Source organism: Bombina bombina, chromosome 2 (genome assembly GCF_027579735.1).
Source record: "Bombina bombina isolate aBomBom1 chromosome 2, aBomBom1.pri, whole genome shotgun sequence".
NCBI lineage: Eukaryota > Metazoa > Chordata > Amphibia > Anura > Bombinatoridae > Bombina > Bombina bombina.
In genome coordinates, this window is record NC_069500.1 from 208631352 (window position 1) to 208658602 (window position 27251).

Here is a 27251-nt window from a genome sequence, read left to right on the forward strand (position 1 = left end):
GAAGAACCTTTCTCCCAAAAATAGCCTCAGAAGAAGCAAAAGCATCACATTTGTAAAATTTGGAAAAAGTATGAAGGGACGACCAAGTCGCAGCCTTACAAATCTGTTCAACAGAAGCATTGTTTTTAAAAGCCCATGTGGAAGCCACAGCCCTAGTAGAATGAGCCGTAATTCTTTCAGGAGGCTGCTGTCTCATATGCCAGGCGGATGATACTTCTCAGGCAAAAAGAAAGAGGTAGCCGTAGCTTTCTGACCCCTACGCTTTCCAGAATAAACAATGAATAATGAAGATGATTGACGGAAATCCTTGGTTGCCTGTAAGTAAAACTTCAAGGCACGGACCACGTCCAGATTGTGTAACAGACGCTCCTTCTTGGAAGAAGGATTAGGACACAATGAAGGAACAAAATTTTTTGATTAATGTTCTTATTTGAAACAACCTTAGGAAGAAAACCAGGCTTGGTACGTAAAACCACCTTATCAGAATGAAATATAAGATAAGGCGAATCACATTGTAAAGCTGAAAGCTCAGAAACTCTTCGAGCAGAAGAGATAGCAACTAAAAACAGAACTTTCCAAGATAACAATTTAATATCTATGGAATGCATGGGTTCAAACGGAACCTCCTGAAGAACTCGAAGAATTAAATTCAAACTCCAGGGAGGAGTAATAGGTCTAAATACAGGCTTAATTCTAGTTAAAGCCTGACAAAAAGACTGAACATCCGGCACATTTGCCAAACGTTTGTGAAGCAAAATTGACAAAGCAGAAATTTGTCCCTTTAAAGAACTTCGTGATAACCCTTTCTCCAATCCTTCTTGAAGAAAAGACAGAAGCCTAGGAATCTTAGTTTTACTCCATGAGTAACCCTTGGATTCACACCAATAAAGATATTTACGCCATATCTTATGATAGATTTTTCTAGTGACAGGCTTTCGAGCCTGTATCAAAGTATCAATGACCGAATTAGAGAATCCTCGCTTCGATAAAATCAAGCGTTCAATCTACACGTAATCAGCTGCAGAGAAATTAGATTTGGATGTTGAAAAGGTACTTGAATGAGAAGGTCCTGTCTCAAAGGAAGTTTCCATGGTGGCAGAGAGGACATGTCCACTAGATCCGCATACCAAGTCCTGCGTGGCCACGCAGGCGCTATCAGGATTACTGAAGCTTTCTGGAAGGAGAGGAAATGGTGGAAACACATAAGCCAGGCTGAACTTCCAAGGCACTGCCAGGGCATCTATCAGTTCGGCCTGTGGATCCCTTGACCTGGATCCGTATCTCGGGAGCTTGGCATTCTGTCGAGACGCCATTAGATCCAATTCTGGTCTGCCCCATCTGAGAATCAGTGAGGCAAATACCTCTGGATGGAGTTCCCACTCCCCCGGATGAAAAGTCTGACGACTTAGAAAATCCGCTTTCCAATTTTCTACTCCTGGGATGTAGATTGCTGACAAATAACAAGAGTGGGTCTCCGCCCATCGGATTATCTTGTATACTTCTATCATCACTAAGGAACTCTTTGTTCCCCCCTGATGATTGATATATGCCACAGTCGTGATATTGTCCGACTGGAAGTCAACTGAGGCCACGCCAGAAGCGCATTGAATATTGCTCTCAGTTCCAGAATATTGATTGGAAGTAGAGACTCCACCTGAGTCCAAACACCCTGAGCCTTCAGGGAGTTCCAGACTGCACCCCAGCCCAGAAGGCTGGCATCCGTTGTCACTATCACCCACGAGGGTCTGCGGAAACAAGTCCCCTGTGACAGATGATCCAGCAACACCCACCAAAGAAGAGAGTCTCTGGTTACTCGATCCAGATTTATCTGAGGAGATAAATTTGCATAATCCCCATTCCACTGTCCGAGCATGCACAGCTGCAGTGGTCTGAGATGAAAGTGGGCAAACTGAATTATATCCATTGCCGCTACCATTAATCCAATGACTTCTATGCACTGAGCCACTGATGGCCGATGAATGAACTGAAGTGCTCGGCAAGTATTCAGAATCTTTGTTTTTCTGACCTCTGTCAGAAAATTTTTCATGTCTACCGAGTCTATAAGAGTCCTCAGAAATGAAACCCTTGTCTGTGGAACTAATTAACACTTTTCTATGTTCACTTTCCAACCATGAGATCTCAGGAAAGACAATACTATGTCAGTGTGAGATTTTGTCAATTGATAATTCGACGCCTGAATCAGAATGTCGTCCAGATAAGGTGCTACTGCTATGCCCCACAGTCTGAGAACCGCTAAAAGAGACCCTAGAACTTTTGTGAAAATTCTGGGTGCCGTGGCAAGACCGAAAGGAAGAGCCACGAACTGATAGTGTTTGTCCAGGAAGGCAAACCTTAAGAACCGATGATGATCCTTGTGAATAGGGATATGAAGGTATGCATCCTTCAAATCCACGGTAGTCATATATTGACCCTCCTGAATCATTGGTAAGATTGTTCGTATAGTCTCCATTTTGAACGATGGGAAATTTGATTAGACACTTGAGATCTAAAATGGGTCTGAAAGTTCCTTCTTTTTTGGGAACTACAAAAAGATTTGATTAAAACCCCTGTCCCTGTTCCAACTTTGGAACAGGACAAATTACTACCATGGTATAGAGGTCTTTTACACAGCGTAAGAACGGCTCTCTCTTTATCTGGTCTACAGATAATCGTGAAAGATGAAATCTCCCCCTTGGGAGAAAATCCTTGAATTCTAGTTGATACCCATGGGTCACTATTTCTAGTGCCCAGGAGTCCTGAACATCTCTTGCCCAAGCCTGAGCAAAGAGAGAAAGTCTGCCCCCTACCAGATCCGGTCCCGGATCGAGGGCCACCCCTTCATGCTGTCTTGGAAACAGCAGCAGGCTTCTTGGATTGTTTACCCTTATTCTAAGTCTGGTTGGGTCTCCAGACTGACAGATTGAGCAAAATTCCCTTCCTGCTTTGTGGAGGAAAAAGAAGCAGAGGGTCCTCCTTTATAGTTTCGAAAGGAAGGAAAATTATTCTGTTTACCCCTCATTTTAACAGACTTATCCTGAGGTAGGGTATGACCTTTACCTCCAGTAATGTCAGAAATGATCTCCTTCAATTCAGGCCTGAATAGGGTCTTACACCTTTAAAAGGAATAGCCAAAAGCTTAGATTTTGAGTACACATCAGCAGACCAAGATTTGAGCCATAACGCTCTATGCGCCAGAATGGCAAAACCTGCATTTTTTGCTGCTAACTTAGCAATTTGTAAAGCAGCACCAGTAATAAAAGAATTAGCTAGCTTAAGAGCCTTTATTCTATCCAGAATATCATCTAATGGAGTCTCAACTTTCAGAGGCTCTTCTAGAGCTTCAAACCAAAAAGCTGCTGCAGTAGTTACTGGAACAATGCAAGCCGTAGGTTGAAAAAGAAAACCTTCATGAATAAATAATTTCTTTAAAAGACCTCCTCATTTTTTTATCCATAGGGTCTTTGAAAGCACAACTATCCTCAATAGGTATAGTTGTGCGCTTAGCCAAAATAGAAATAGCTCCCTCTACCTTAGGGACCGTTTGCCACAAGTCCCAAATGGAGTCAGATATGGGAAACATTTTCTTAAAAGTAGGAGGAGAGAACGGTATGCCTGGTCTATCCCATTCCTTTTTAACAATTTCCAAAATTCTTTTAGGAACTGGAAAAACATCAGTGTAAGTAGGTACCTCTATTTGTCCATTTTACACAATTTCTCTGGTGGTATTATAATAGGTTTACAATCATCTAGAGTCGCTAAAACCTCCCTAAGTAACAGACGTAGGTGTTCAAGCTTAAATTTAAATGACATAACGTCCGAATCTGTCTGAGGTAATATATTTCCTGGGTCTGAAAGTTCACCCTCAGACAGCAATTCCCTAACCCCCAACTCAGAACATTGTGAGTGAACATCGGAAAAAGCTAATAAAGCACGAGAGGATTCATTATTTACATTAATACCTGACCTACTGCGTTTACCCTGGAACACTGGTAATTTGGATAACACCTCTGTAAGAGTAGTTGACATAACTGCAGCCATATCCTGCAGAGTAAAAGCATTAGACGCACTAGAAGTACTTGGCATTGCTTGTGTGGCTGTTAAAGGTTGTGACACTTGGGGAGAATTAAATGGCATATCCTGATTTCCTTCAAACTGAGAATCAGCCTTAGGCATACTTTTATTACTTAGGAAACCTTACAATGTAAGTAGCATATTTTTTCAGTACAAGAGGTACACAATGTAAGTGGGGGTTCCACAATGGCTTCTAAACACATAGAACAATTGGCATCCTCAATGTCAGACATGTTGAAAATAGACTAACAGTATTTTAAACACTTTGAACAATGTTCCAAAAAAATGTACTGCGCCTTTAAAAAATAAAAAAAGCATACAATTTTTCCAAAACTGCAAAAAAATCTAAATAAATAAATCTGTTTAGCAACACATATTTGATGTGCCCAAAAATTATTGCACTTAAAAGCAATAGGCAAAAATAACCTTATCAGGACATTTATAGTGAAAAAAAATACAATTTATTAAAAAAAATGACCCCTGCACCTACCTGCCCTTAAAGTGCTTAAAAATGATTATACCACGATCCAATCATCAGAGCATAAGTTAAGCCCTAACCGGAGCTCATGTCCGATGCCTAATGAGCAAAAATGTACTGCGCGTCGGAGCGCTCGAAAAATAGGCCCCGCCCATTGAGGGCAATCACATACAAATCCAAAATACCGCATAGGAAGCAGTTAGAACAAAAAAACAAGTGGTCCCCAAAAACCTTATAATACTGCAGCCCTTAATAATAAAATAATGAGCTGACATCTCACTTCACCTCTTCCTAGTATAACACAGGCAAAGAGAATGACGGAGGGGAAGGGAGGGGCTATATATATACAGCTCTGCTGTGGTGCTCTTTGCCACTTCCTGTTAGCAGGAGGTTAATATCCCACAAGGATGAAATCTGTGGACTCGTCATATCTTTGTAAAAGAAATACAAAGAGGTGAAATCCAAAAGCCATGCAGTACAGTTGAGCTGATCCGTTTCATTAAACCATACAGAGAAGTTTTCTTTTAACTCTTTAGACTGTGCAAGATTGCCGTTACACTTCCAGTAACATTCTGCCTCTTGTGAATGCAGTTTCTCCACTTTGAAACTGATAAAAACCTTCCTCCACCACGACTGGTTGAGAGACTCTGTGATATTGGTATCCTGAGTATAGAATCCAGAAGGGCCAAGGCCCTGGATCTTAATGTATTTGTGGACTATTTTGCCAGACAGCACAACTGCTGTGTCCTGTTGCTGTAGTGCTAGAGTTCTGAATAGCAGGAAACCAAATATATCACTATGGCAATATTTGCCAAGAATGACAGCAATTTATGTATCCATATTTGATTAACATTCAATTGATCCAGGATTCCGCCAATTCAAATAATCAAGTAATCACATTCAACTGTCCACAGTAGCACTGGCTTCCATAAATAGAAATGACACATTGTTGTACCCGTTTATTTGGTCAAAATACTGTTTTTGTTATATGTGATTGGTTTCTTTCAAATGTTACTTATGTTACACATTTCAGTATTGGCTCTGATAGCCCCAATAGCTGATGTGGAGTTTTGTTCGTTAAAATAAATTGATGTTATTTTTTGGCACTTATGTTAAATGCGGATTACCAGCAACGTTTCATGCTGAAGGCCTCCATAATTTCATGTCAGAAGGTTATAAAGGTGTGGGGAAATTACATTATTTTTATGACTTTTCAGTGGCTCATCAGTTAAATATTATCTGTGGTGACATTTTTTTCATTGGTCCATGCCCACATTTTGCAGCATTGTCCTACTGTATTTAATTTCTAATTTTTGATGGCCCTACCTCATTGTTTCAATTGATGCACTCTTTATGTACAAAATAAACGTTTGTATGATTTTAATATAAAGCACAATTAAAGTATTTAATGTTTAAATATCATTTGTTTCCATTTTTTAATGTGCCCCTCTGATTAAACACTGGCCCCACCTTGCCCCCCCCCCCCCCCAAGTAAAATTTGTCTAGAACCACCACTGGTGACAGATTCTAAAATACTACACAAGAGGCACAATGAATATACTACTTCAGAGCACTTCATAAGTGAAATAATATGGCTAATTGACAGTCATGGTACAGTAGAAGCTTTTAACATGATCTGGAGAAACCTACATGCTTGTCTAAGGCCTGGCTGTTGTGCCACTCAGGGTGCAGTCTCTTTTAGCTCATCATGACTTCCACAGCGAAGACATATCCTGTAGCATATAAGCCTGATCCTGCCAAAAACGGCAGTATAGCCCAAAATACTAAAGACTTCTCCTCTGGACAAAGCAAAGCAACAAACCCCAGACACATTTCAGCCTCTCTGGGCTTTGTCACTGAGGTGCACTTTCATATTTCTAACACATATGAGGCACTTCTGGATTCCCCTTCTTACTCTTAGGGAAGCCCCAGAGTAATCTGCATAAACACAAATGAAAATGAACACACAAAGAATAATGAACATGAGCGGTGAAAAGTCTCTTGCTTGTTTGCAAGACCAGTACTTTGAGGTGGACACAGATATTCTCTGTAGAAAACATGAGTTAAAGTGGCACTGGCCTTTTCAATAAGCAAGATAGTTTTTTTAGCTCATTCTCTTTATCTTTTTATTTTTCCAGTAGGAGCTTTATCATGTTCCATTCAATCCATCTTAAGGGGAGTGTCAAACTTTTGGATGATGCAAAAATGGGACATGAAACCCCAAAATGTTTGTCATGATTCAGATAGAACATGCAATTTTAGAAAAACGCCCACTCCAGGTCTGGTATCAAATTTACTTCATTCTCTTGGTGTACTTTGTACTACTGAGAACTAGCTGAACACATTGTCTGAGCCAATGACAAGAGATTGCAGCCACAAATCAGCAGCTAGCCCTAGGTATGCTTTTCAATGAAGGATACCAAGAGAACAAAGATTAGAAAAATTAGAAATGTGTTTAAAATTGCAGCCAATAACCAGATAAACCCGATTTTCTTCACTTACAAGACTTCCCAACCATTTTGCAAATTTCATAAAAGACCAAACACAAAAAGGTATTCAAATTAATTGCATCTTTATTAATATAAAAATATATTTTTCTTATGGAGTGCTATTAGAGCAATAAACAAGACCTATATAATTATTATAGCAAATATTAAACATAATTTAATAAGAGTAAGAAATATATATATATGTTATTATTCTTTAGACTTGTCCAGTACTAATCCATTCATTCTACTTATATTACAGTACAAATAACAATATGTATACAAAGACTGTGGTCTGATCTGCAGACAGTGTTACTTACAAAATTTGAATATTTTCTATGGTTTAGCTAGTCATTCGTTGGTTTGAAGTGGAGACTTATTTTCTCCACATTCAAAATTTGAAACTTTATTGTGTCTGCAATCAAAAAGGTGCTACCAGAAATGTAAGTTATTTACAACAAAGTGGTATAAACCTGAGCAGTTTCTAAGAATCTTATACATGAAGCAGCAGTCTCTTCTATGGACTTTGACCAGCCTGTGAGATTCTCTTCCACATAAGGCATTATCCCAGACGTCAGCTGGTTTAAGTAACACACCTGTTAAATAAAATAGAGGAATATTACAATACAGTGTGAAAGTGGGTAATTAAAATGAACAATGCCAGTAAGCACACATACAATCAGTATCACTGTTCATAGTTCCAAAATATAACATTTCTGAATTAGTTATAAAAATAAAAAAAACATATGGACTTTCTGTGAAGAATTATGCATTAAAAAAAAAAAAATTCTTTCCTTTTTCATATATCTTGTTTTTAAACTTAAAAAAATAGTGTACACCTACCTCGTCACCATCAGCAATGGGTTTTCCTGCTGACCAGTTTAGAATTACTCCATTAAATGGAGACAGACATTCTGCATTCTTTCAATGCAAAAACAGAATTTATGCTTACCTGAAATGTATTTATTTCCGGTTATGGTGAGTCCACGGCATCATCAATTACGAGTGGCAATATCACTCCTGACCAGCAGGAGGAGGCAAAGAGCACCACAGCAAAGCTGTTAAATGTCACTTCCCTTACCCATAACCCACAGTCATTCAGCCGAAGGGAAATTGAAAAAGAAAATAACACAAAAAGTGTAGAGGTGCATGAGGTGTTAGTAAAAAAAATAATGGTCTTAAAATAAAGGGCAGGGCCGTGGACTCACCATATCTGGAAATAAATGTTCAGATCCCCTTTTGGGATTGTTTTTAATGCAGTCTGTGTTTAACCTTTTACACGAGGCTTAGAATACGGCGTCTTTGCCGAAACAGGTCAGCCTTTGCACTTGTTCCCTCTACCCTTTATGTCAGTTTTACCAGGGTTGCTGAAAACTCGCTGTTTTTTTTTTAACGATTATTAAATAAAAAATGTTTTGCGTTTTAACCCTTAAGCTCGTTTGGTGCTCCTCAATTCCTTTTTTGATTATATCTACCGGACCACTAGAGCTTGCTGTTGGCTAGACAGAAGACTGCAGACCGAGGAAAATAAATAAAATCTTTGATTATATGACCTCTAATAGATTCTCTATCTAAGAGGATTTCTAACAAGGTCCCCAAATAAAATCACCCTTGTAGATGGAACAAGGAACTCTTCTCCAGATTCATTTCCCAACCATGGGAAGTAGACTGGACAAGATCTCTTAAGAGTTTGCTCGAAGGAAGGATGACAGCTGAACCATATACTGTCCAGAAAATCACCTTTGCATTACCCCAAGACCTAAAAATCTTTCTAGGGTGATGACACTCAGAAACTAGAGAAGATCTTGAATCATGGGAACAATAAATACACATCCTTCGGGTCTATATTCATTATGAACAGGCCCTCTTGAACCAAAGAGAATGGATACTACTTAGAAGGTCAGAACCTGAGAAACTTAAAAGGGACATGAAACCCACATTTTTTCTTTCATGATTTAGAAGGAGCATGCAGTTTTAAACAACTTTCTAATTTATTTCTATTATCTAACTTGCTTCGTTCTCTTGATATACTTTGCTGAAAAGCATATCTAGATAGGCTCAGTAGCTGCTGATTGGTTGCTGCACATAGATGCCTCGTGTTATTGGCTCACCCATGTGCTTTACAATTTCTTCAATAAAGGATATCTAAAGAATGAAGCAAATTAGATAATAGAAGTAAATTGGAATGTTGTTTATAATTGTATTCTCTACTTCAATCGTGAAATATTTTTTTGGGGTTTAGTGTCCTTTTAAGGTAAATCCTAGATCCCGTTCCCAGCCTGGGACTGGAACTATCACTCCCAGAGAGGAAGATCCTGAACCCAATTTAAGGAATGTCCCGCATCATACCTGGATTGCAGATACTCTAGAAGGAGAAATCTGCCCCTGGGAGAAAATCTTAGATTGGACTGCAAAAGACATGACTGACCTTGCAGAAAGAGGAAAAAAAACTTTTCCCTTAGTCTTAATCTCTTGATGTGTGGTAAAAAAAAAAAAAAAACTTTTTTCACCCGTAAAGTCAGGAGGATAATTCTGCCAGACCAAGTCCAAACAAGGTCTCATCCTTGAAAAGGAAACACCAGAAGCGTGGATTTGGAGGAAACAAAAACATAATTTATGCTTACCTGATAAATTCCTTTCTCCTGTAGTGTAGTCAGTCCACGGGTCATCCATTACTTATGGGATTATATCTCCTCCCTAACAGGAAGTGCAAGAGGATCACCCAAACAGAGCTGCTATATAGCTCCTCCCCTCTACGTCATACCCAGTCATTCGACCGAAATCAAACGAGAAAGGAGAAACTATAGGGTGCAGTGGTGACTGGAGTTTAATTTAAAATTTAGACCTGCCGTAAAAACAGGGCGGGCCGTGGACTGACTACACTACAGGAGAAAGGAATTTATCAGGTAAGCATAAATTATGTTTTCTCCTGTTAAGTGTAGTCAGTCCACGGGTCATCCATTACTTATGGGATACCAATACCAAAGCTAAAAGTACACGGATGACGGGAGGGACAGGCAGGACCTTTACACGGAAGGAACCACTGCCTGAAGAACATTTCTCCCAAAAACAGCCTCCGAAGAAGCAAAAGTGTCAAATTTGTAAAATTTTGAAAAGGTGTGAAGTGAAGACCAAGTTGCAGCCTTGCAAATCTGTTCAACAGAGGCCTCATTTTTAAAGGCCCAAGTGGAAGCCACAGCTCTGGTAGAATGAGCTGTAATTCTTTCAGGAGGCTGCTGTCCAGCAGTCTCATAGGCTAAACGTATTATGCTACGAAGCCAGAAGGAGAGAGAGGTAGCCGAAGCCTTTTGACCTCTCCTCTGTCCAGAATAAACGACAAACAGGGAAGAGGTTTGTCGAAAATCTTTAGTTGCCTGTAAATAGAATTTCAGGGCACGGACGACGTCCAGATTGTGCAGAAGTTGTTCCTTCTTTGAGGAAGGATTAGGGCACAATGAAGGAACAACAATCTCTTGATTGATATTCTTGTTAGTGACTACCTTAGGTAAGAACCCATGTTTAGTACGCAGAACTACCTTGTCTGAATGAAAAATCAGATAAGGAGAATCACAATGTAAGGCCGATAACTCAGAGACTCTTCGAGCCGAGGAAATAGCCATTAGAAACAGAACTTTCCAAGATAACAGCTTGATATCAATGGAATGAAGGGGTTCAAACGGAACACCCTGTAAAATGTTAAGAACTAAGTTTAAACTCCATGGTGGAGCAACAGATTTAAACACAGGCTTAATCCTGGCCAAAGCCTGACAAAAAGCCTGAACGTCTGGAACTTCTGACAGACGCTTGTGTAAAAGAATGGACAGAGCTGAGATCTGTCCCTTTAACGAACTAGCAGATAAACCCTTTTCTAAGCCTTCTTGTAGAAAAGACAATATCCTAGGAATCCTAACCTTACTCCATGAGTAACTCTTGGATTCGCACCAATGTAAGTATTTACGCCATATTTTATGGTAAATTTTCCTGGTAACAGGTTTCCTAGCCTGTATTAAGGTATCAATCACTGACTCCGAGAATCCACGCTTTGATAGAATCAAGCGTTCAATCTCCATGCAGTCAGCCTCAGAGAAATTAGATTTGGATGTTTGAAAGGACCCTGAACCAGAAGGTCCTGTCTCAGAGGCAGAGACCATGGTGGACAGGACGACATGTCCACTAGATCTGCATACCAGGTCCTGCGTGGCCACGCAGGCGCTATTAGAATCACAGATGCTCTCTCCTGTTTGATCCTGGCAATCAGTCGAGGAAGTATCGGGAAGGGTGGAAACACATAAGCCATGTTGAAGACCCAAGGTGCTGTCAGAGCATCTATCAGAACCGCTCCCGGGTCCCTGGACATTGATCCGTAACAAGGAAGCTTGGCGTTCTGGCGAGACGCCATGAGATCCAGATCTGGTTTGCCCCAACGCCGAAGCAGTTGTGCAAATACCTCCGGGTGAAGTTCCCACTCCCCCGGATGAAAAGTCTGGCGACTTAGGAAATCCGCCTCCCAGTTCTCCACGCCTGGGATGTGGATCGCTGACAGGTGGCAAGAGTGAGACTCTGCCCAGCGAATTATCTTTGAGACTTCCATCATCGCTAGGGAACTCCTTGTCCCTCCCTGATGATTGATGTAAGCCACAGTCGTGATGTTGTCCGACTGAAACCTGATGAACCTCAGAGTTGCTAGCTGAGGCCAAGCCAGAAGAGCATTGAGAACTGCTCTTAATTCCAGAATGTTTATTTGAAGGAGACTCTCCTGAGTCCATGATCCCTGAGCCTTCAGGGAATTCCAGACAGCGCCCCAACCTAGTAGGCTGGCGTCTGTTGTTACAATCGTCCAGTCTGGCCTGCTGAAGGGCATCCCCCTGGACAGATGTGGCCGAGAAAGCCACGATAGAAGAGAATCTCTGGTCTCTTGATCTAGATTCAGCATAGGGGACAAATCTGAATAATCCCCATTCCACTGACTTGGCATGCACAATTGTAGTGGTCTGAGATGCAGGCGTGCAAAAGGTACTATGTCCATTGCCGCTACCATTAAGCCGATTACCTCCATGCATTGAGCCACTGACGGGTGTTGAATGGAATGAAGGACACGGCAAGCATTTAGAAGTTTTGTTAACCTGTCTTCTGTCAGGTAAATTTTCATTTCTACAGAATCTATAAGAGTCCCCAAGAAGGGAACTCTTGTGAGTGGCAATAGAGAACTCTTTTCTACGTTCACCTTCCACCCATGCGACCTTAGGAATGCCAGAGCCAACTCTGTATGAGACTTGGCAGTCTGGAAACTTGACGCTTGTATCAGAATGTCGTCTAGGTACGGAGCTACCGAAATTCCTCGCGGTCTTAGTACCGCCAGAAGAGAGCCCAGAACCTTTGTAAAGATTCTTGGAGCCGTGGCTAACCCGAAGGGAAGAGCTACAAATTGGTAATGCCTGTTTAGGAAGGCAAACCTTAGGTACCGATAATGATCCTTGTGAATCGGTATGTGAAGGTAGGCATCCTTTAAATCCACTGTGGTCATGTATTGACCCCTTTGGATCATCGGTAAGATTGTCCGAATAGTTTCCATTTTGAACGATGGAACTCTTAGGAATTTGTTTAGAATCTTTAAGTCCAAAATTGGTCTGAAGGTTCCCTCTTTTTTGGGAACCACAAACAGATTTGAGTAAAACCCTTGTCCGTGTTCCGACCGCGGAACTGGATGGATCACTCCCATTAATAAAAGGTCTTGTACACAGCGTAGAAACGCTTCTCTCTTTAACTGGTTTGCTGACAGCCTTGAAAGATGAAATCTCCCTTTTGGAGGAGAAGCTTTGAAGTCCAGAAGATATCCCTGAGATATGATCTCTAACGCCCAGGGATCCTGGACATCTCTTGCCCAAGCCTGGGCGAAGAGAGAGAGTCTGCCCCCCACTAGATCCGTTTCCGGATCGGGGGCCCTCACTTCATGCTGTCTTAGGGGCAGCAGCAGGTTTTCTGGCCTGCTTGCCCTTGTTCCAGGACTGGTTAGGTTTCCAGCCCTGTCTGTAGCGAGCAACAGTTCCTTCCTGCTTTTGAGCTGAGGAAGTTGATGCTGCTCCTGCCTTGAAGTTACGAAAGGCACGAAAATTAGACTGTCTAGCCCTTGGTTTGGCTCTGTCTTGAGGCAGGGCATGACCCTTACCTCCAGTAATGTCAGCGATAATTTCTTTCAAACCGGGCCTGAATAATGTCTGCCCTTTGAAAGGTATGTTAAGCAATTTAGATTTAGAAGTCACATCGGCTGACCAAGATTTAAGCCACAGCGCTCTGCGCGCTTGAATGGCGAATCCTGAATTCTTAGCCGTAAGTTTAATTAAGTGTACTACGGCATCGGAAATAAATGAATTAGCTAGCTTAAGGATTCTAAGCTTGTCTGTAATCTCATCCAATGTAACTGAGTTAATGGTCTCTTCCAGAGACTCAAACCAGAATGCCGCCGCAGCCGTGACAGGCGCAATGCATGCAAGGGGTTGTAATATAAAACCTTGTTGAACAAACATTTTCTTAAGGTAACCCTCTAACTTTTTATCCATTGGATCTGAAAAAGCACAACTATCCTCCACCGGGATAGTGGTGCGCTTAGCCAGAGTAGAAACTGCTCCCTCCACCTTAGGGACCGTCTGCCATAAGTCCCGTGTGGTGGCGTCTATTGGAAACATTTTTATAAATATAGGAGGGGGAGAAAAGGGCACACCAGGTCTATCCCACTCCTTGTTAATAATTTCTGTAAGCCTTTTAGGAATAGGAAAAAAGTCAGTACACGTCGGTACCGCAAAATATTTATCCAGCCTACACATTTTCTCTGGAATTGCAACCGTGTTACAATCATTCAGAGCCGCTAATACCTCCCCTAGCAATACACGGAGGTTCTCAAGCTTAAATTTAAAATTTGAAATGTCTGAGTCCAGTTTACTTGGATCAGATCCGTCACCCACAGAATGAAGCTCTCCGTCCTCATGTTCTGCAAATTGTGACGCAGTATCAGACATGGCTCTATTATTATCAGCGCACTCTGTTCTCACCCCAGAGTGGTCGCGTTTACCCCTAATTTCTGGCAATTTAGATAATACTTCAGTCATAACATTAGCCATGTCTTGCAAATTGATTTGTATGGGCCGCCCTGATGTACTTGGCGCCACAATATCACGCACCTCCTGAGCGGGAGACGAAGGTACTGACACGTGAGGAGAGTTAGTCGGCATAACTTCCCCCTCGTTGTCTGGTGAAATTTTCTTTACATGTACACTTTTATTTAAAGTAGCATCAATGCAATTAGTACACAAATTTCTATTGGGCTCCACATTGGCATTTAAACATATTGCACAAAGAGTTTCCTCTGTGTCAGACATGTTTAACAGACTAGTAATGAAACTAGCAAGCTTGGAAAATACTTTTGAAATAAATTTACAAGCAATATAAAAAACGTTACTGTGCCTTTAAGAAGCACCAATAAACTGTCACAGTTGAAATTACAATGAACCAAATTTGTTATAGCAACCAAATTTTCACAGTAAATGCAATAAGTTAGCAAAGGATTGCACCCACCAGCAAATGGATGATTAACCCCTTAATACCCAGAAAACGGATAACAGAATATAAACGTTTTATCACAGTCAAAAGCACAGTCTCACAGGTCTGCTGTGAGTGATTACCTCCCTCAAAACTAGTTTTGGAGACCCCTGGGCTCTGTAGAGACGTCCTGGATCATGGAGGAAGGAATAGGAAAACTGTGACTGAATTCTTACTGCGCAAGAAAGCGCCAAAATAGGCCCCTCCCACTCATATTATAACAGTGGGGAAGCTCAGTAAACTGAATTTATTCATAAATAAACGACAGCCATGTGGAAAAATAATGCCCAAAAAATTTATCACCAAGTACCTCAGAAAAAAACGATTAACATGCCAGTAAAACGTTTTAAAATAAAATTATGAAATGATACTAATAAGCCTGCTGCTAGTCGCTTTCACTGCAGTGGGGGCTCAAATAAAAGTTAAATGTATACAGTATTTTCTTAGTGAAGTTCCATTCCCCAGAAATACCTCAGTGTAACATACATACATATCAGCCTGATACCAGTCGCTACTACTGCATTTAAGGCTGCACTTACATTACATCGGTATTAGCAGTATTTTCTCAGTCAATTCCATTCCTTAGAAAATAATATACTGCAACATACCTCCTTGCAGGTGAACCCTGCCCGCTGTCCCCTGTTCTGAAGTTACCTCACTCCTCAGAATGGCCGAGAACAGCAAATGGATCTTAGTTACGACCGCTAAGATCATACACAAACTCAGGTAGATTCTTCTTCTAATGCTGCCTGAGAAAAAACAACACACTCCGGTGCTGTTTAAAATAAACTTTTGATTGAAGATATAAAAACTAATTTTAATAACCACAGTCCTCTCACACGTCCTATCTATTAGTTAGGTGCAAGAGAATGACTGGGTATGACGTAGAGGGGAGGAGCTATATAGCAGCTCTGCTTGGGTGATCCTCTTGCACTTCCTGTTAGGGAGGAGATATAATCCCATAAGTAATGGATGACCCGTGGACTGACTACACTTAACAGGAGAAATATTGAACCTGCAACTGCAGAACTATAAAAGCCTAGGCTGTACCACTAAGCCACCGGTAGGCTTCTCAGCTGACCAAGATTTCAGCCACAATGCTGAAGTCTAATAGGACAAATCATTGTTCTAAATTAGCAATTAAACCTCCAGCTTCTTATCCATGGATCCGTAAAGGAGACATGAGGCTCAGAGGGCAACAACCTATCTGTACTTTCAATAAAAAGGAGAAACATGCAGCACAGAATTGCATATGCAAATACTCTGTCTAAATAAGTCCTGAGAGACCTGAGGCTCAAACAAGAATATCTTTATTTCTATTCTTTAGTTTTAATTCTAAAATGAGGGACAGATATGTAGAAATACAATTTGGTCCTCGCAAGCCAACAAACCATAAACCCTGAACATATGCTCAATGACAAAAAACTTAACATATCTTAGACTGGATCTACATCCTGAAAGATAACCACTAAACTACAGTGGTTCTTAGACCTGAAATATAAAACCTTACCTTAAAAGGGACACTGAACCCACATTTTTTCTTTTGTAATTCATAAAGAGCATGCAATTTTAAGCAAATTTCTAATTTACTCCTATTATCAATTTTTCTTCGTTCTCTTGCTATCATTATTTGAAAAATAAGGCATCTAAGCTTTGTTTTGGTTTCAGTACTCTGGACAGCACTTTTTTACTGGTGGATGAATTTATCCACCAATCAGCAGGGACAACCCAGGTTGTTCACCAAAAATGGGCCGGCATCTAAACTTACATTCTTGCATTTCAAATAAAGATACCAAGATAATGAAGAAAATTTGATAATAGGAGTAAATTCAAAATTTGCTTAAAATTTCATGCTCAATCTGAATCACGAAATTAAAATTTTTGGGTACAGTATCCCTTTAAGGATTTGATAATGTACACATAAGTTAATAAACAGACACATTGATTTTTTTTTTTTTTACATGCATCTGTGCTTAACATATAGAATGAGAATGCCGCTCAGCTCTCAACCAGAGAAAGAGGCGGATCCCACAGCAGAATACAACAAGAACTAAAAATGGCGCTACTCCGCTTCTTATAAAAGGAGGCGGGGTATTGTGGTAAATTGAATTTCTAAGTTCTAATTTTAAACACATTTGTTGACCCCTGGATTACATATAATCTACAACATTCCATGTTTTCCTTTGAGAGCAACATCATATGATATTTATATTTCAGAACAAAATAAATGCAACATCTGTGTGTATTTGTACCAAAAATATCAGAGTTTACAAGATTTTTTTTCATGTAGTGGAAAAAAATACCTACATTTTATATTTTCTTCCACTGGCTGCACAGGTTGTTGATGGTGATGAGCTTGCATGCTGCTAGTTTTAATATTGCTATTGTTTACACAAAACTGTGTTTAACTCCAACAAAGTGTTAAGCACATAGTCAAAGTCATCTCCAGTAAAGCAATACACTAATGGCTTGTCAATAAACATGTCCTATGAGCCCATCTGGGTCTGCACAGATGTGTATTGCTGTCTCAGAACTGACATTGACTATGTGTTTAATTCTTTTGCAAGAGGCTAACACACTTCTGTGCAAGCACTAGTGCAATAATAAAATGCCCAGCAAACTGTCACATTTTATGTCCCTTTAAATAGGGTTTTCTTTAGAATATTTTGCATTAAAAGTTTAACATGATTTGTTTTTGTTATACATAATAGAAATTGTATGGCCATTTGAGTCAAGTGAATATTGATTTTTGGTGTAGCTTCCATTACAACAAATATTTTTAGTTGTCCTAAATAATAATAATAAAAAAGTCCTCATATTTTCCACTTTTTTTCTGGGGGGTGGGGGGGGGGGGGCGCTTCAGGTTTTTGTGCCTACAGCCACCTGAGATGTAAATCCGGCCCTGTGGGTATCCCTTCTTAAAAAGGACAGTCTACACTTGGTCATCTGAAACTCGTACCTCAGATTAAGCTGCAAATAGTCTCCTGCACCTTTTCTATATCATATGCAGCAGGAACAGAAAAAAAAATTGAAATGGCTGCCAAGCTCTGCCCACTGATGACGACATGCTCTGGGTTAAATATTTAGTTCAATCACAAAAGGCTCACTAGTTGGATTCAACAGACAGTTAATGCTATTCAGCAGAGTACTTAGATGCAGCTCACACCGTGATGTCATCAGTGGGCAAAGCTTGTCAGTAATTTCAAAGTGGCCAGAAACAATATTCATTCTAAACTAACTTTTTTACAGTTCCTGGCTGCATGATATAGAAAGGGGTACAAGAAGCTATTTACATCTTAATCTAAGGTAAGACTTTAAGATGACTAAGGTGTAGACTGTCCCTTTAAATAGACCAACAACTCCAGCAACTGAAGACACCGTTTACTGGTGGACTGGTACTTTAGCTCCCTTTTTTCCTTTTGTGGAGACTCACCTATCTTGTGTGATCAGCAGATAAAGATCACATTGTTAGTGGAGGTCTAGGAGAGAGGGTGTAAAACAGGATAGAATTCTGTACATGCTCTTTTAGTAATGGAGAAAATCTCAATTTTTGGGGTTTCTTGTAAGGCCTATGTTGCAAGATGTACCCAAATTTAGGAAATTACATGGCAAAGCTGGATTCTATGTTATGAATTAACACATTTAGATGATCCGTAGGAAACCAGAAAGGATGTAAATCGATTCATATTAGACAGAAGCTAGTTCTATAACAAAAACAAAACTAAAAAAATAAATGCGAAAAAAACAACACACCTGACATGAATCTTTCTCCTGGCTGTAGATCAAGAATCCTGCACACTGCACCTCACTCCTCAAGTACTCAGCTGTTGGCGGACATGATGCAAGAGTCACCGATCTCATTGCTATAACATATGGCTCCCTGTGGTGACAAAATAGATGTTTGCACAGCCATTACAATAGAGATCATTTATCTTTAATTCCAAATTTTTATTGCTTGGAACATTTGCACCTGTACATCAAGTAAGGTAACATTTTCTCCACAGAATAAATCAATGCAGAGTGCTTACACCAAAGCATGTGTTTCTGGGTAATACTTGGTAAATTATCAAAAGTTTCACCTTTTTAAAAATTTGTTTAAAGGCTGCTTTTGGAGACTTGATCATTTAATAAAAACACATTTTAATAGCCATTTAAAAGCCAGAGGTTAACAATAAAAAGGAAATTTATGCTTCCCTGATAAATTGATTTCTTCTACGATACGACGAGTCCACGGATTTCATCCTTACTTGTGGGATATTAACCTCCTGCTAACAGGAAGTGGCAAAGAGCACCACAGCAGAGCTGTATATATAGCTCCTCCCTTCCCTCCACCCCCAGTCTTTCGACCGAAGGTTTAGGAAGAGAAAGGAAAAGCTAAAGGTGCAGAGGTGACTGAAGTTGTAAAAATAAAATATAATCTGTCTGAAAATGACAGGGAGGGCCGTGGACTCGTCGTATCGTAGAATAAATCAATTTATCAGGCAAGCATAAATTTCCTTTTCTTCTACAAGATACGACGAGTCCACGGATTTCATCCTTACTTGTGGGATACAATACCAAAGCCACAGGACACGGATGAAAGGGAGGGACAAGACAGATACCTAAACGGAAGGCACCACTGCTTGAAGAACTTTTCTCCCAAAAACAGCCTCAGAAGAAGCAAAAGTATCAAATTTGGAAAATTTGGAAAAAGAATGAAGGGACGACCAAGTCGCAGCCTTACAAATCTGTTCAACAGAAGCATTGTTTTTAAAGGCCCATGTGGAAGCCACAGCCTTAGTAGAATGAGCCGTAATTCTTTCAGGAGGCTGCTGTCCAGCAGTCTCATATGCCAGGTGGATGATACTTCTCAGCCAAAAAGAAAGATAGATAGCCGTAGCTTTCTGACCCCTACGCTTTCCAGAATAAACAATGAATAATGAAGATGATTGACGGAAATCCTTGGTTGCCTGTAAGTAAAACTTCATGGCATGGACCATGTCCAGGTTATGTAACAGACGCTCTTTCTTAGAAGAAGGATTAGGACACAAGGAAGGAACAACAATTTCCTGATTAATATTCTTATTTGAAACAACCTTAGGAAGAAATCCAGGTTTGGTACGTAAAACCACCTTATCAGAATGAAATATAAGATAAGGCGAATCACATTGTAACGCTGAAAGCTCAGAAACTCTTCGAGCAGAAGAAATAGCAACTAAAAACAGAACTTTCCAAGATAACAATTTAATATCTATGGAATGCATGGGTTCAAACAGAACCCCTTGAAGAACTAAATTCAAACTCCAGGGAGTAGTAATTGGTCTAAATACAGGCTTAATTCTAGTTAGAGCCTGACAAAAAGACTTAACATCTGCCAAACATTTGTGAAGCAAAATTGACAAAGCAGAAATCTGACCCTTTAAGGAACTTGCCGATAACCCTTTCTCCAATCCTTCTTGGAGAAAAGACAGAATCCTGGGAATCCTAACTTTACTCCATGAGTATCCCTTGGATTCACACCAATAAAGATATTTACGCCATATCTTATGATAGATTTTTCTAGTGACAGGCTTTCAAGCCTGTATCAAAGTATCAATGATCGAATCAGAGAATCCTCGCTTAGATAAAATCAAGCGTTCAATCTCCAAGCAGTCAGCTGCAGAGAATTTAGATATGGATGTTGGAAAGGTCCTTGAATGAGAAGGTCGTGTCTCAAAGGAAGTTTCCATGGTGGCAGAGAGGACATGTCCACTAGATCCGCATACCAAGTCCTGCAAGGCCACGCAGGCGCTATCAGGATTACTGAAGCTCTCTTCTGTTTGATCCGAGCAATCACGCTTGGAAGGAGCGGAAATAGTGGAAACACATAAGCTAGGATGAACGACCAAGGCACTGCCAAGGCATCTATTAGTTCGGCCTGAGGATCCCTCGACCTGGATCCATAACGTGGAAGCTTGGCATTCTGATGAGATGCCATCAGATCTAATTCCGGTCTGCCCCATTGGCGAATCAATGAGGCAAACACCTTGGGATGGAGTTCCCACTCCGCCGTATGAAAAGTCTGATGACTTCCCAGTTCTCTACCCCTGGGATGTAGATTGCCGATAGACAGCAAGAGTGGGCCTCCGCCCATCAGATTATCTTTGATACTTCTATCATCGCCAAGGAACTTCTTGTTCCCCCCTGATGATTGATATACGCCACAGTCGTGATATTGTCCGACTGGAATCTGATGAATTTGGCCGAAGCCAACTGAGGCCACACCTGAAGCGCATTGAATAATGCTCTCAGTTCCAGAATATTGATAGGAAATAGAGACTCCACCTGAGTCCATACACCCTGAGCCTTCAGGGAATTCCAGACTGCACCCCAGCCCAGAAGACTGGCATCCGTTGTCACCATCACCCACGAGGGTCTGCGGAAACATGTCCCCTGGGACAGATGATCCGACGACAACCACCAAAGAAGAGAGTCTCTGGTCTCTTGATCCAGATTTATCTGAGGAGATAAATTTGCATAGTCCCCATTCCACTGTCTGAGCATGCACAGCTGCAGTGGTCTGAGATGAAAGCGAGCAAACGGAATAATGTCCATTGTCGCTACCATTAATCCAATGACTTCCATACACTGAGCCACTGATGGCCGAGGAATGGACTGAAGTGCTTGGCAAGTATTAAGAATCTTTGCTTTTCTGACCCCCGTCAGAAATATTTTCATGTCTATCGAGTCTATCAGAGTTCCCAAGAAGGGTACCCTTGTCCGTGGAACTAGTGAACTCTTTTCTATGTTCACCAACCGTGAGTTCTCAGGAAAGACAACACTATGTCCATATGAGATTTTGTCAGATGATAACTTGACGCCTGAATCAGAATATTGTCCAGATAAGGCGCCACTTCTATGCCCCGTGGTCTGAGAACCGCTAGAAGAGACCCTAGAACCTTTGTGAAGATTCTGGGTGCTGTGGCCAACCCGAAGGGAAGCGCCATGAACTGATAATGTTTGTCCAGGAAGACAAACCTTAGGAACTGATTATGATCCTTGTGGATAGGGATATGAAGGTATGCATCCTTCAAGTACACGGTAGTCATATATTGACCCTACTGGATCATTGGTAAGATTGTTCGTATAGTCTCCATCTTGAACGATGGGACTCTGAGAAACTTGTTTAGACACTTGAGATCTAAAATGAGTCTGAAAGTTCCCTCTTTTTTGGGAACCACGAAAAGATTTGATTAAAACCCCCTGTCCCTATTCCAGTATTGAAACGGGACAAATTACTCCCATGGTAGAGAGGTCTTTTACACAGCGTAAGAACGCCTCTTTATCTGGTCTACAGATAATCATGAAAGATGAAATCTCCCTCTTGGGAGAAAATCCTTGAATTCCAGTTGATACCCATGGGTCACGATTTCCAATGCCCAGGGGTCCTGAACATCTCTTGCCCAAGCCTGGGCAAAGAAAAAGTCTGCCCCCTACTAGATCCGGTCCCGGATCGGGGGTCGCCCCTTCATGCTGTCTTTTTAGCAGCAGCGGGTTTCTTGGATTGTTTACCTTTATTCCAAGCCTGGTTGGGTCTCCAGACGGACTTGGATTGAGCAAAATTCCCTTTCTGCTTTGTGGAGGAATAGGAAGCAGAGGGTATTCCGTTAAAATTTTGAAAGGAACGAAAATTATTTTGTTTACCCCTCATCTTAACAGACTTATCCTGAGGTAGGGCATGGCCTTTACCTCCAGTAATGTCAGAAATGATTTCCTTCAGTTCACGTCCGAATAGGGTCTTACCCTTGAAGGGAAAAGCTAAAAGTTTAGACTTTGAGGACACATCAGCAGACCACGATTTGAGCCATAACGCTCTACGTGCTAAAATGGCAAATCCTGCATTTTTCGCCGCTAATTTAGCAATTTGAAAGGCGGCATCTGTGATAAAAGAATTAGCTAGCTTGAGAGCCTTAATTCTATCTAAAATATCCTCTAATGGGGTCTCAACCTTCTGAGACTCTTCTAGAGCATCAAACCAAAAAGCTGCTGCAGTAGTAACTGGAACAATGCAGTCTGTAGGTTGTAAAAGAAAACCCTGATGAATAAATAATTTCTTTAGAAGACCCTCTAACTTCTTATCCATAGGGTCTTTGAAAGCACAACTGTCCTCAATAGGTATAGTTGTACGCTTAGCCAGGGTAGATATAGCTACCTCCACCTTAGGGACCAACTGCCAAGAGTCCCGAATGGTGTCTGATATGGGCAACATTTTCTTAAAATTAGAAGGAGGAGAGAACGGTATACCTGGTCTATCCCATTCCTTTTTTACAATTTCCGAAATTCTTTTAGGAACCGGAAAAACATCAGTGTAAGTAGGCACTTCTAGGTATTTGTCCATCTTACACAATTTCTCTGGTGGTATCACAATAGAGTCACAATCATCCAGAGTTGCTAAAACCTCCCGAAGTAACAGGCGGAGGTGTTCCAGCTTAAATTTAATTTAAAGAACATGACGACCGAATCTGTCTGAGATAATATCTTTCCTGAATCTGAAAGTTCTCCCTTAGACAGCAATTCCCTGACCCTTAACTCAGAGCACTGTGAGGGTACGTCGGAAATAGCCAATAAAGCATCAGAGGATTCAGTACTCACATTAATACCTGACCTACTGTGTTTACCCTGTAACACTGGTAATTTAGATAATACCTCTGTAAGGGTAGTTGACATAACTGCAGCCATATCCTGCAGAGTGAAAGAATTAGATGCACATGAGGTACTTGGCGTCGCTTGTGTGGGCGTTAAAGGTTATGACACTTGGGGAGAATTGGATGGCATATCCTGATTCTCTTCAGACTGAGAATCATCCTTAGACACACTTTCTTTACTTAAAATATGCTTTTTACATTGTAAGGCCCTTTCAGTACAAGAGGTACACAACGTAAGAGGGGGTTCCACAATGGCTTCTAAACACATAGAGCAATTAGTATCCTCAATGTCAGACATGTTGAACAGACTAGCAATAACCACAATAGTCGTTAAACACTTTATTTATTGATTTAATTTTTTTTTTAAAAACGTGTACTGCGCCTTTAAGATATAAAAAAAGCGCACAATTTTTCCCAAACTGCTTCAAAAACGTTAACGCTTTAAAATTAACTACACATAATCAATAGTGCCAAAAATGATTGCACCCCAAGAGCAAGGGGAGAAATTAACCTCTAAAAGATATTTATAGTCAAAAATATGTTTGATTTGAAAAAATAACCCCTGCACCTCGCCACAGCTCTGCTGTGGTGCCTACCTGCCCCCAGGGTACTGCAAAATGACTCGACAATGATCCAGCTAACAGAACACCAGTCTAGGCTCAACCGGAGCTAATGCCTGCTGCCTTCTCAGCCAGAGTGAAGTGCGCGTCTGAGCGCGTGAAAATAGGCCCCGCCCATCATGGACGACAATCGCATAAGACTGTACAACCGCATGGGAAGCGGTTTAGTAATAGCCATGTGGATTTGTTTTACCCCTAAGCACACATGAAATACAGCCATACTGTTTATATGAACACACAAAAACCGTTAAGCTGCCTCTCCCAGTGTCCCTTTATTTGCTGCTTTTAAGCCCATTATAAATGCTTAGCACATTATGTCAATAAAATGAAATAAACACAGGTTTTTCAGTAATACCCTTTGTTTACAGGTCTACTGCTTACCCCTTCCCTTGCAGGGAGAAAATATCAGCCAGTTCTGATATACCAAGTCTCCTCAGAAATAAAGGACCGCACATACCTCAATGCTGCTTGTAGCACGAAACCGTTCTCCACACTGAAGATTTATCTTGTACTACCTTCAGAAGCTCTGTGGGAACCAATATGGATCTTAGTTACATCTGCTAAGATCATCAACCTCAGGGCAGAAATCTTCTTCCATATCTCCCTGAGGAAAATAGTACTCACTGGTACCATTTGAAAATAAAAAACTTCTTGATTGAAGAAACTAAAACTAACACCTCACTTTACCTCTTCCTATTACTAACACAGGCAAAGAGAATGACTGGGGTTGGAGGGAAGGGAGGAGCTATATATACAGCTCTGCTGTGGTGCTCTTTGCCACTTCCTGTTAGCAGGAGGTTAATATCCCACAAGTAAGGATGAAATCCGTGGACTTGTCGTATCTTGTAGAAGAAAACCATATAGAAAGATATATGATAGAACAACAATTACTAGCATCATCTGCTGTCAAATCGCAACTAAGCATGTTTACACTTAATTTGAATTTGGTTACTAGAAATGGTGAAAAATAAAAGAAAATCTTAAAAAGGAACAGCAAATAGCTTTAGATTTTAATATAAATTGTTTAGTTATGGATAATAAAAATAAGCTTGCATTATACTTTATTTATTTGGCCCTCTTTCCATATAGTTTGTGTATGTATTTTTATTCCACGGCTACCAGGATCCTACCTCAGCAAAATGTACATCTGATGCTTGTGGACTTCAGACAAGTTATCACTAAAGGTGCAGATCTCTTAAGCAATATCGTCTTGATGTGCACTGTTTGCTAGTCGGTTATTGTTTGCTTTTGAACTACACCCAGTTCTGTGTATTTGTCCTATTGTTTCTAATAAAGATTCCAGTGTATATACGATTACCTATTTTTCCCCCCTATGATTTTTAGGTGTATATTACTTCTTAAAAGGGACAGTCTACACCTTAGTCATCTTAAAGTCATACTGCAAATATCCTCATTCATCCCTTTCTATATCATGCAGCAGTAACTGTAAAAAAAGCTATTTTAAAATAAATATGGTTTCTGGTCACTTTGAAATGGCTGCCAAGCTCCATCCACTGAGGACATCACGATCTGGGCTGCATCTAGGCACTCTGCTGAAGAGCATTGACAGTCTGTTGCATCCAACTAGTGAGTCTTTTGTGACGAGTAAAGCCTTTAATAGAGCCCAGATCATGATATCATCATTGGGCAGAGCTTGGCAGTCATTTCAAAACAGCCAGAAACCAGTTATAATTATTTTTTTACAGTTACTTCTGCATGATATAGAAAGGGACACAGGACGATATTTGCAGTTTAATCTAAGGTAAGACTTTAAGATGACTAAGGTGTAGACTGTCTCTTTAAGTGTAAACCTTATTAAGTTTTTAAAAGTGATGTTAAAGTATATAAAAAAATTATTATTTAACTATTTTGCACATGACTATGGCTAGAAAAAGAAGCAAAAAACACATTACAATAATTGATATAGGATTAAAACAAGTAGATCTCACCCGTTTTTACATGGATATCTACGAGACATCAGTGCTACAAAATCTCTGGACTTGCTTTGCTTCACAGGTGGGCATGTGATGTAAAATATTTTATCATCTTCTCCAGCAGTTTCAATTACTTTACAGCTCCTGAAATTGATAAATGTACATACAACTCAGTACAGTAACCCCATGTTTTACTGCAAACTGCAAAGGGACAGTGAAGTATTTTCTAAAAAAACATGTAGTTTTATTTCACTTAAAAGGGAATTTAACAGCACTAAAAATAAAGGACACCTTCATTTCCGAATTTTTTTTAATTTTTTTTTTTTTAAATGTGGCAGGTAACTATTTTGCTGCGACTTCAATGCTAACTTAAGTGGCTCTTAACTGTCCGTTTAAGTGTCACTCCCCTACCCATAAACCCCAGTCATTCGACCAAAGGGAAATAGAAAAAGGAATAACATAAAGGTGTAGAGGTGCCTGAGGTTTAGTCAGAAATAACTGTCTAAGGGTGGGGTCATGGACTTTCCATGTCCGGAAAGAAAGAAATTTATCATCAGGTAAGCATAAATTTTGTTTTCTTTCCTAAGACATGGAGAGTCCACAACGTCATTCCAATTACTAGTGGGAATCAATACCCAAGCTAGAGGACACAAAATTAATAGGGAGGGAGAACAAGACAGGCAGACCTAAACAGAAGGCGCCACCGCTTGAAGAACCTTTCTCCAAAGAGAGGCCTCAGCCGAGGCAAAAGTATCAAATTTGGAAAAATTATGCAGAGAGGACCAAGTTGCAGCCTTGCAAATTTGTTCCACAGAAGCTTCATTTTTGAAAGCCCAAGAAGGAGACAGACCTAGTGGAATGAGCTGTAATTCTCTCAGGAGGCTGCTGACCAGCAGTCTCATAAGCAAAACAAATAATACTTCTCAACCAGAGGGAAAGAGAAGTAGCAGTAGCCTTCTGACCCTTACGTATTCCGGAGAAACAAACAAACAGGGCAAAAGACTGGTGAAAATCCTAAGTCGTCTGTAGGTAGAATTTTAGAGCCCGCACAACATCCAAGTTGTGCAACAGACGTTCCTTATGAGAAGAAGTATTGGGACAGAGAGAAGGAACAACAATTTCCAGATTAATATTTCTATCCGAAACCACTTTAGGAAGAAACCCCAATTTAGTACGAAGAACCGCCCTATCTGCATGAAAGATAAGGTAAGGCGAATCATACTGCATAGCCAAGAGTTTTGAAACTCTCCAAGCAGAAGAGATAGCAATAAGAAACAAAACATTCCAAGATAGCAACTTAATATCTATGGAATGCATTGGCTCAAACGGAGCCTGCTGCAAAACTTTAAGAACAAGATTAAAGCTCCAAGGAGGAGCAACAGGTTTAAAGACAAGCGTGATTCTGA

General features: G+C 40.4%; 1 protein-coding gene across 1 annotated transcript in view; it reads right to left on the reverse strand.

Moving 5' to 3' along the window:
• Window positions 1–7104: 7104 nt before the first annotated feature.
• Window positions 7105–27251, reverse strand: part of ACOT12 (acyl-CoA thioesterase 12) — a 92638-nt gene continuing 72491 nt past the window's right edge. Inside the window, exons 13-15 of the mRNA XM_053701461.1 lie at window positions 25861–25989; window positions 18382–18508; window positions 7105–7631 (exon numbers count right to left, since the gene is read on the reverse strand). Of these exons, the coding sequence (XP_053557436.1) occupies window positions 7488–7631; window positions 18382–18508; window positions 25861–25989 (400 nt within the window). The 3' untranslated portion in view covers window positions 7105–7487. The remainder of the gene's footprint in view (window positions 7632–18381; window positions 18509–25860; window positions 25990–27251) is intronic.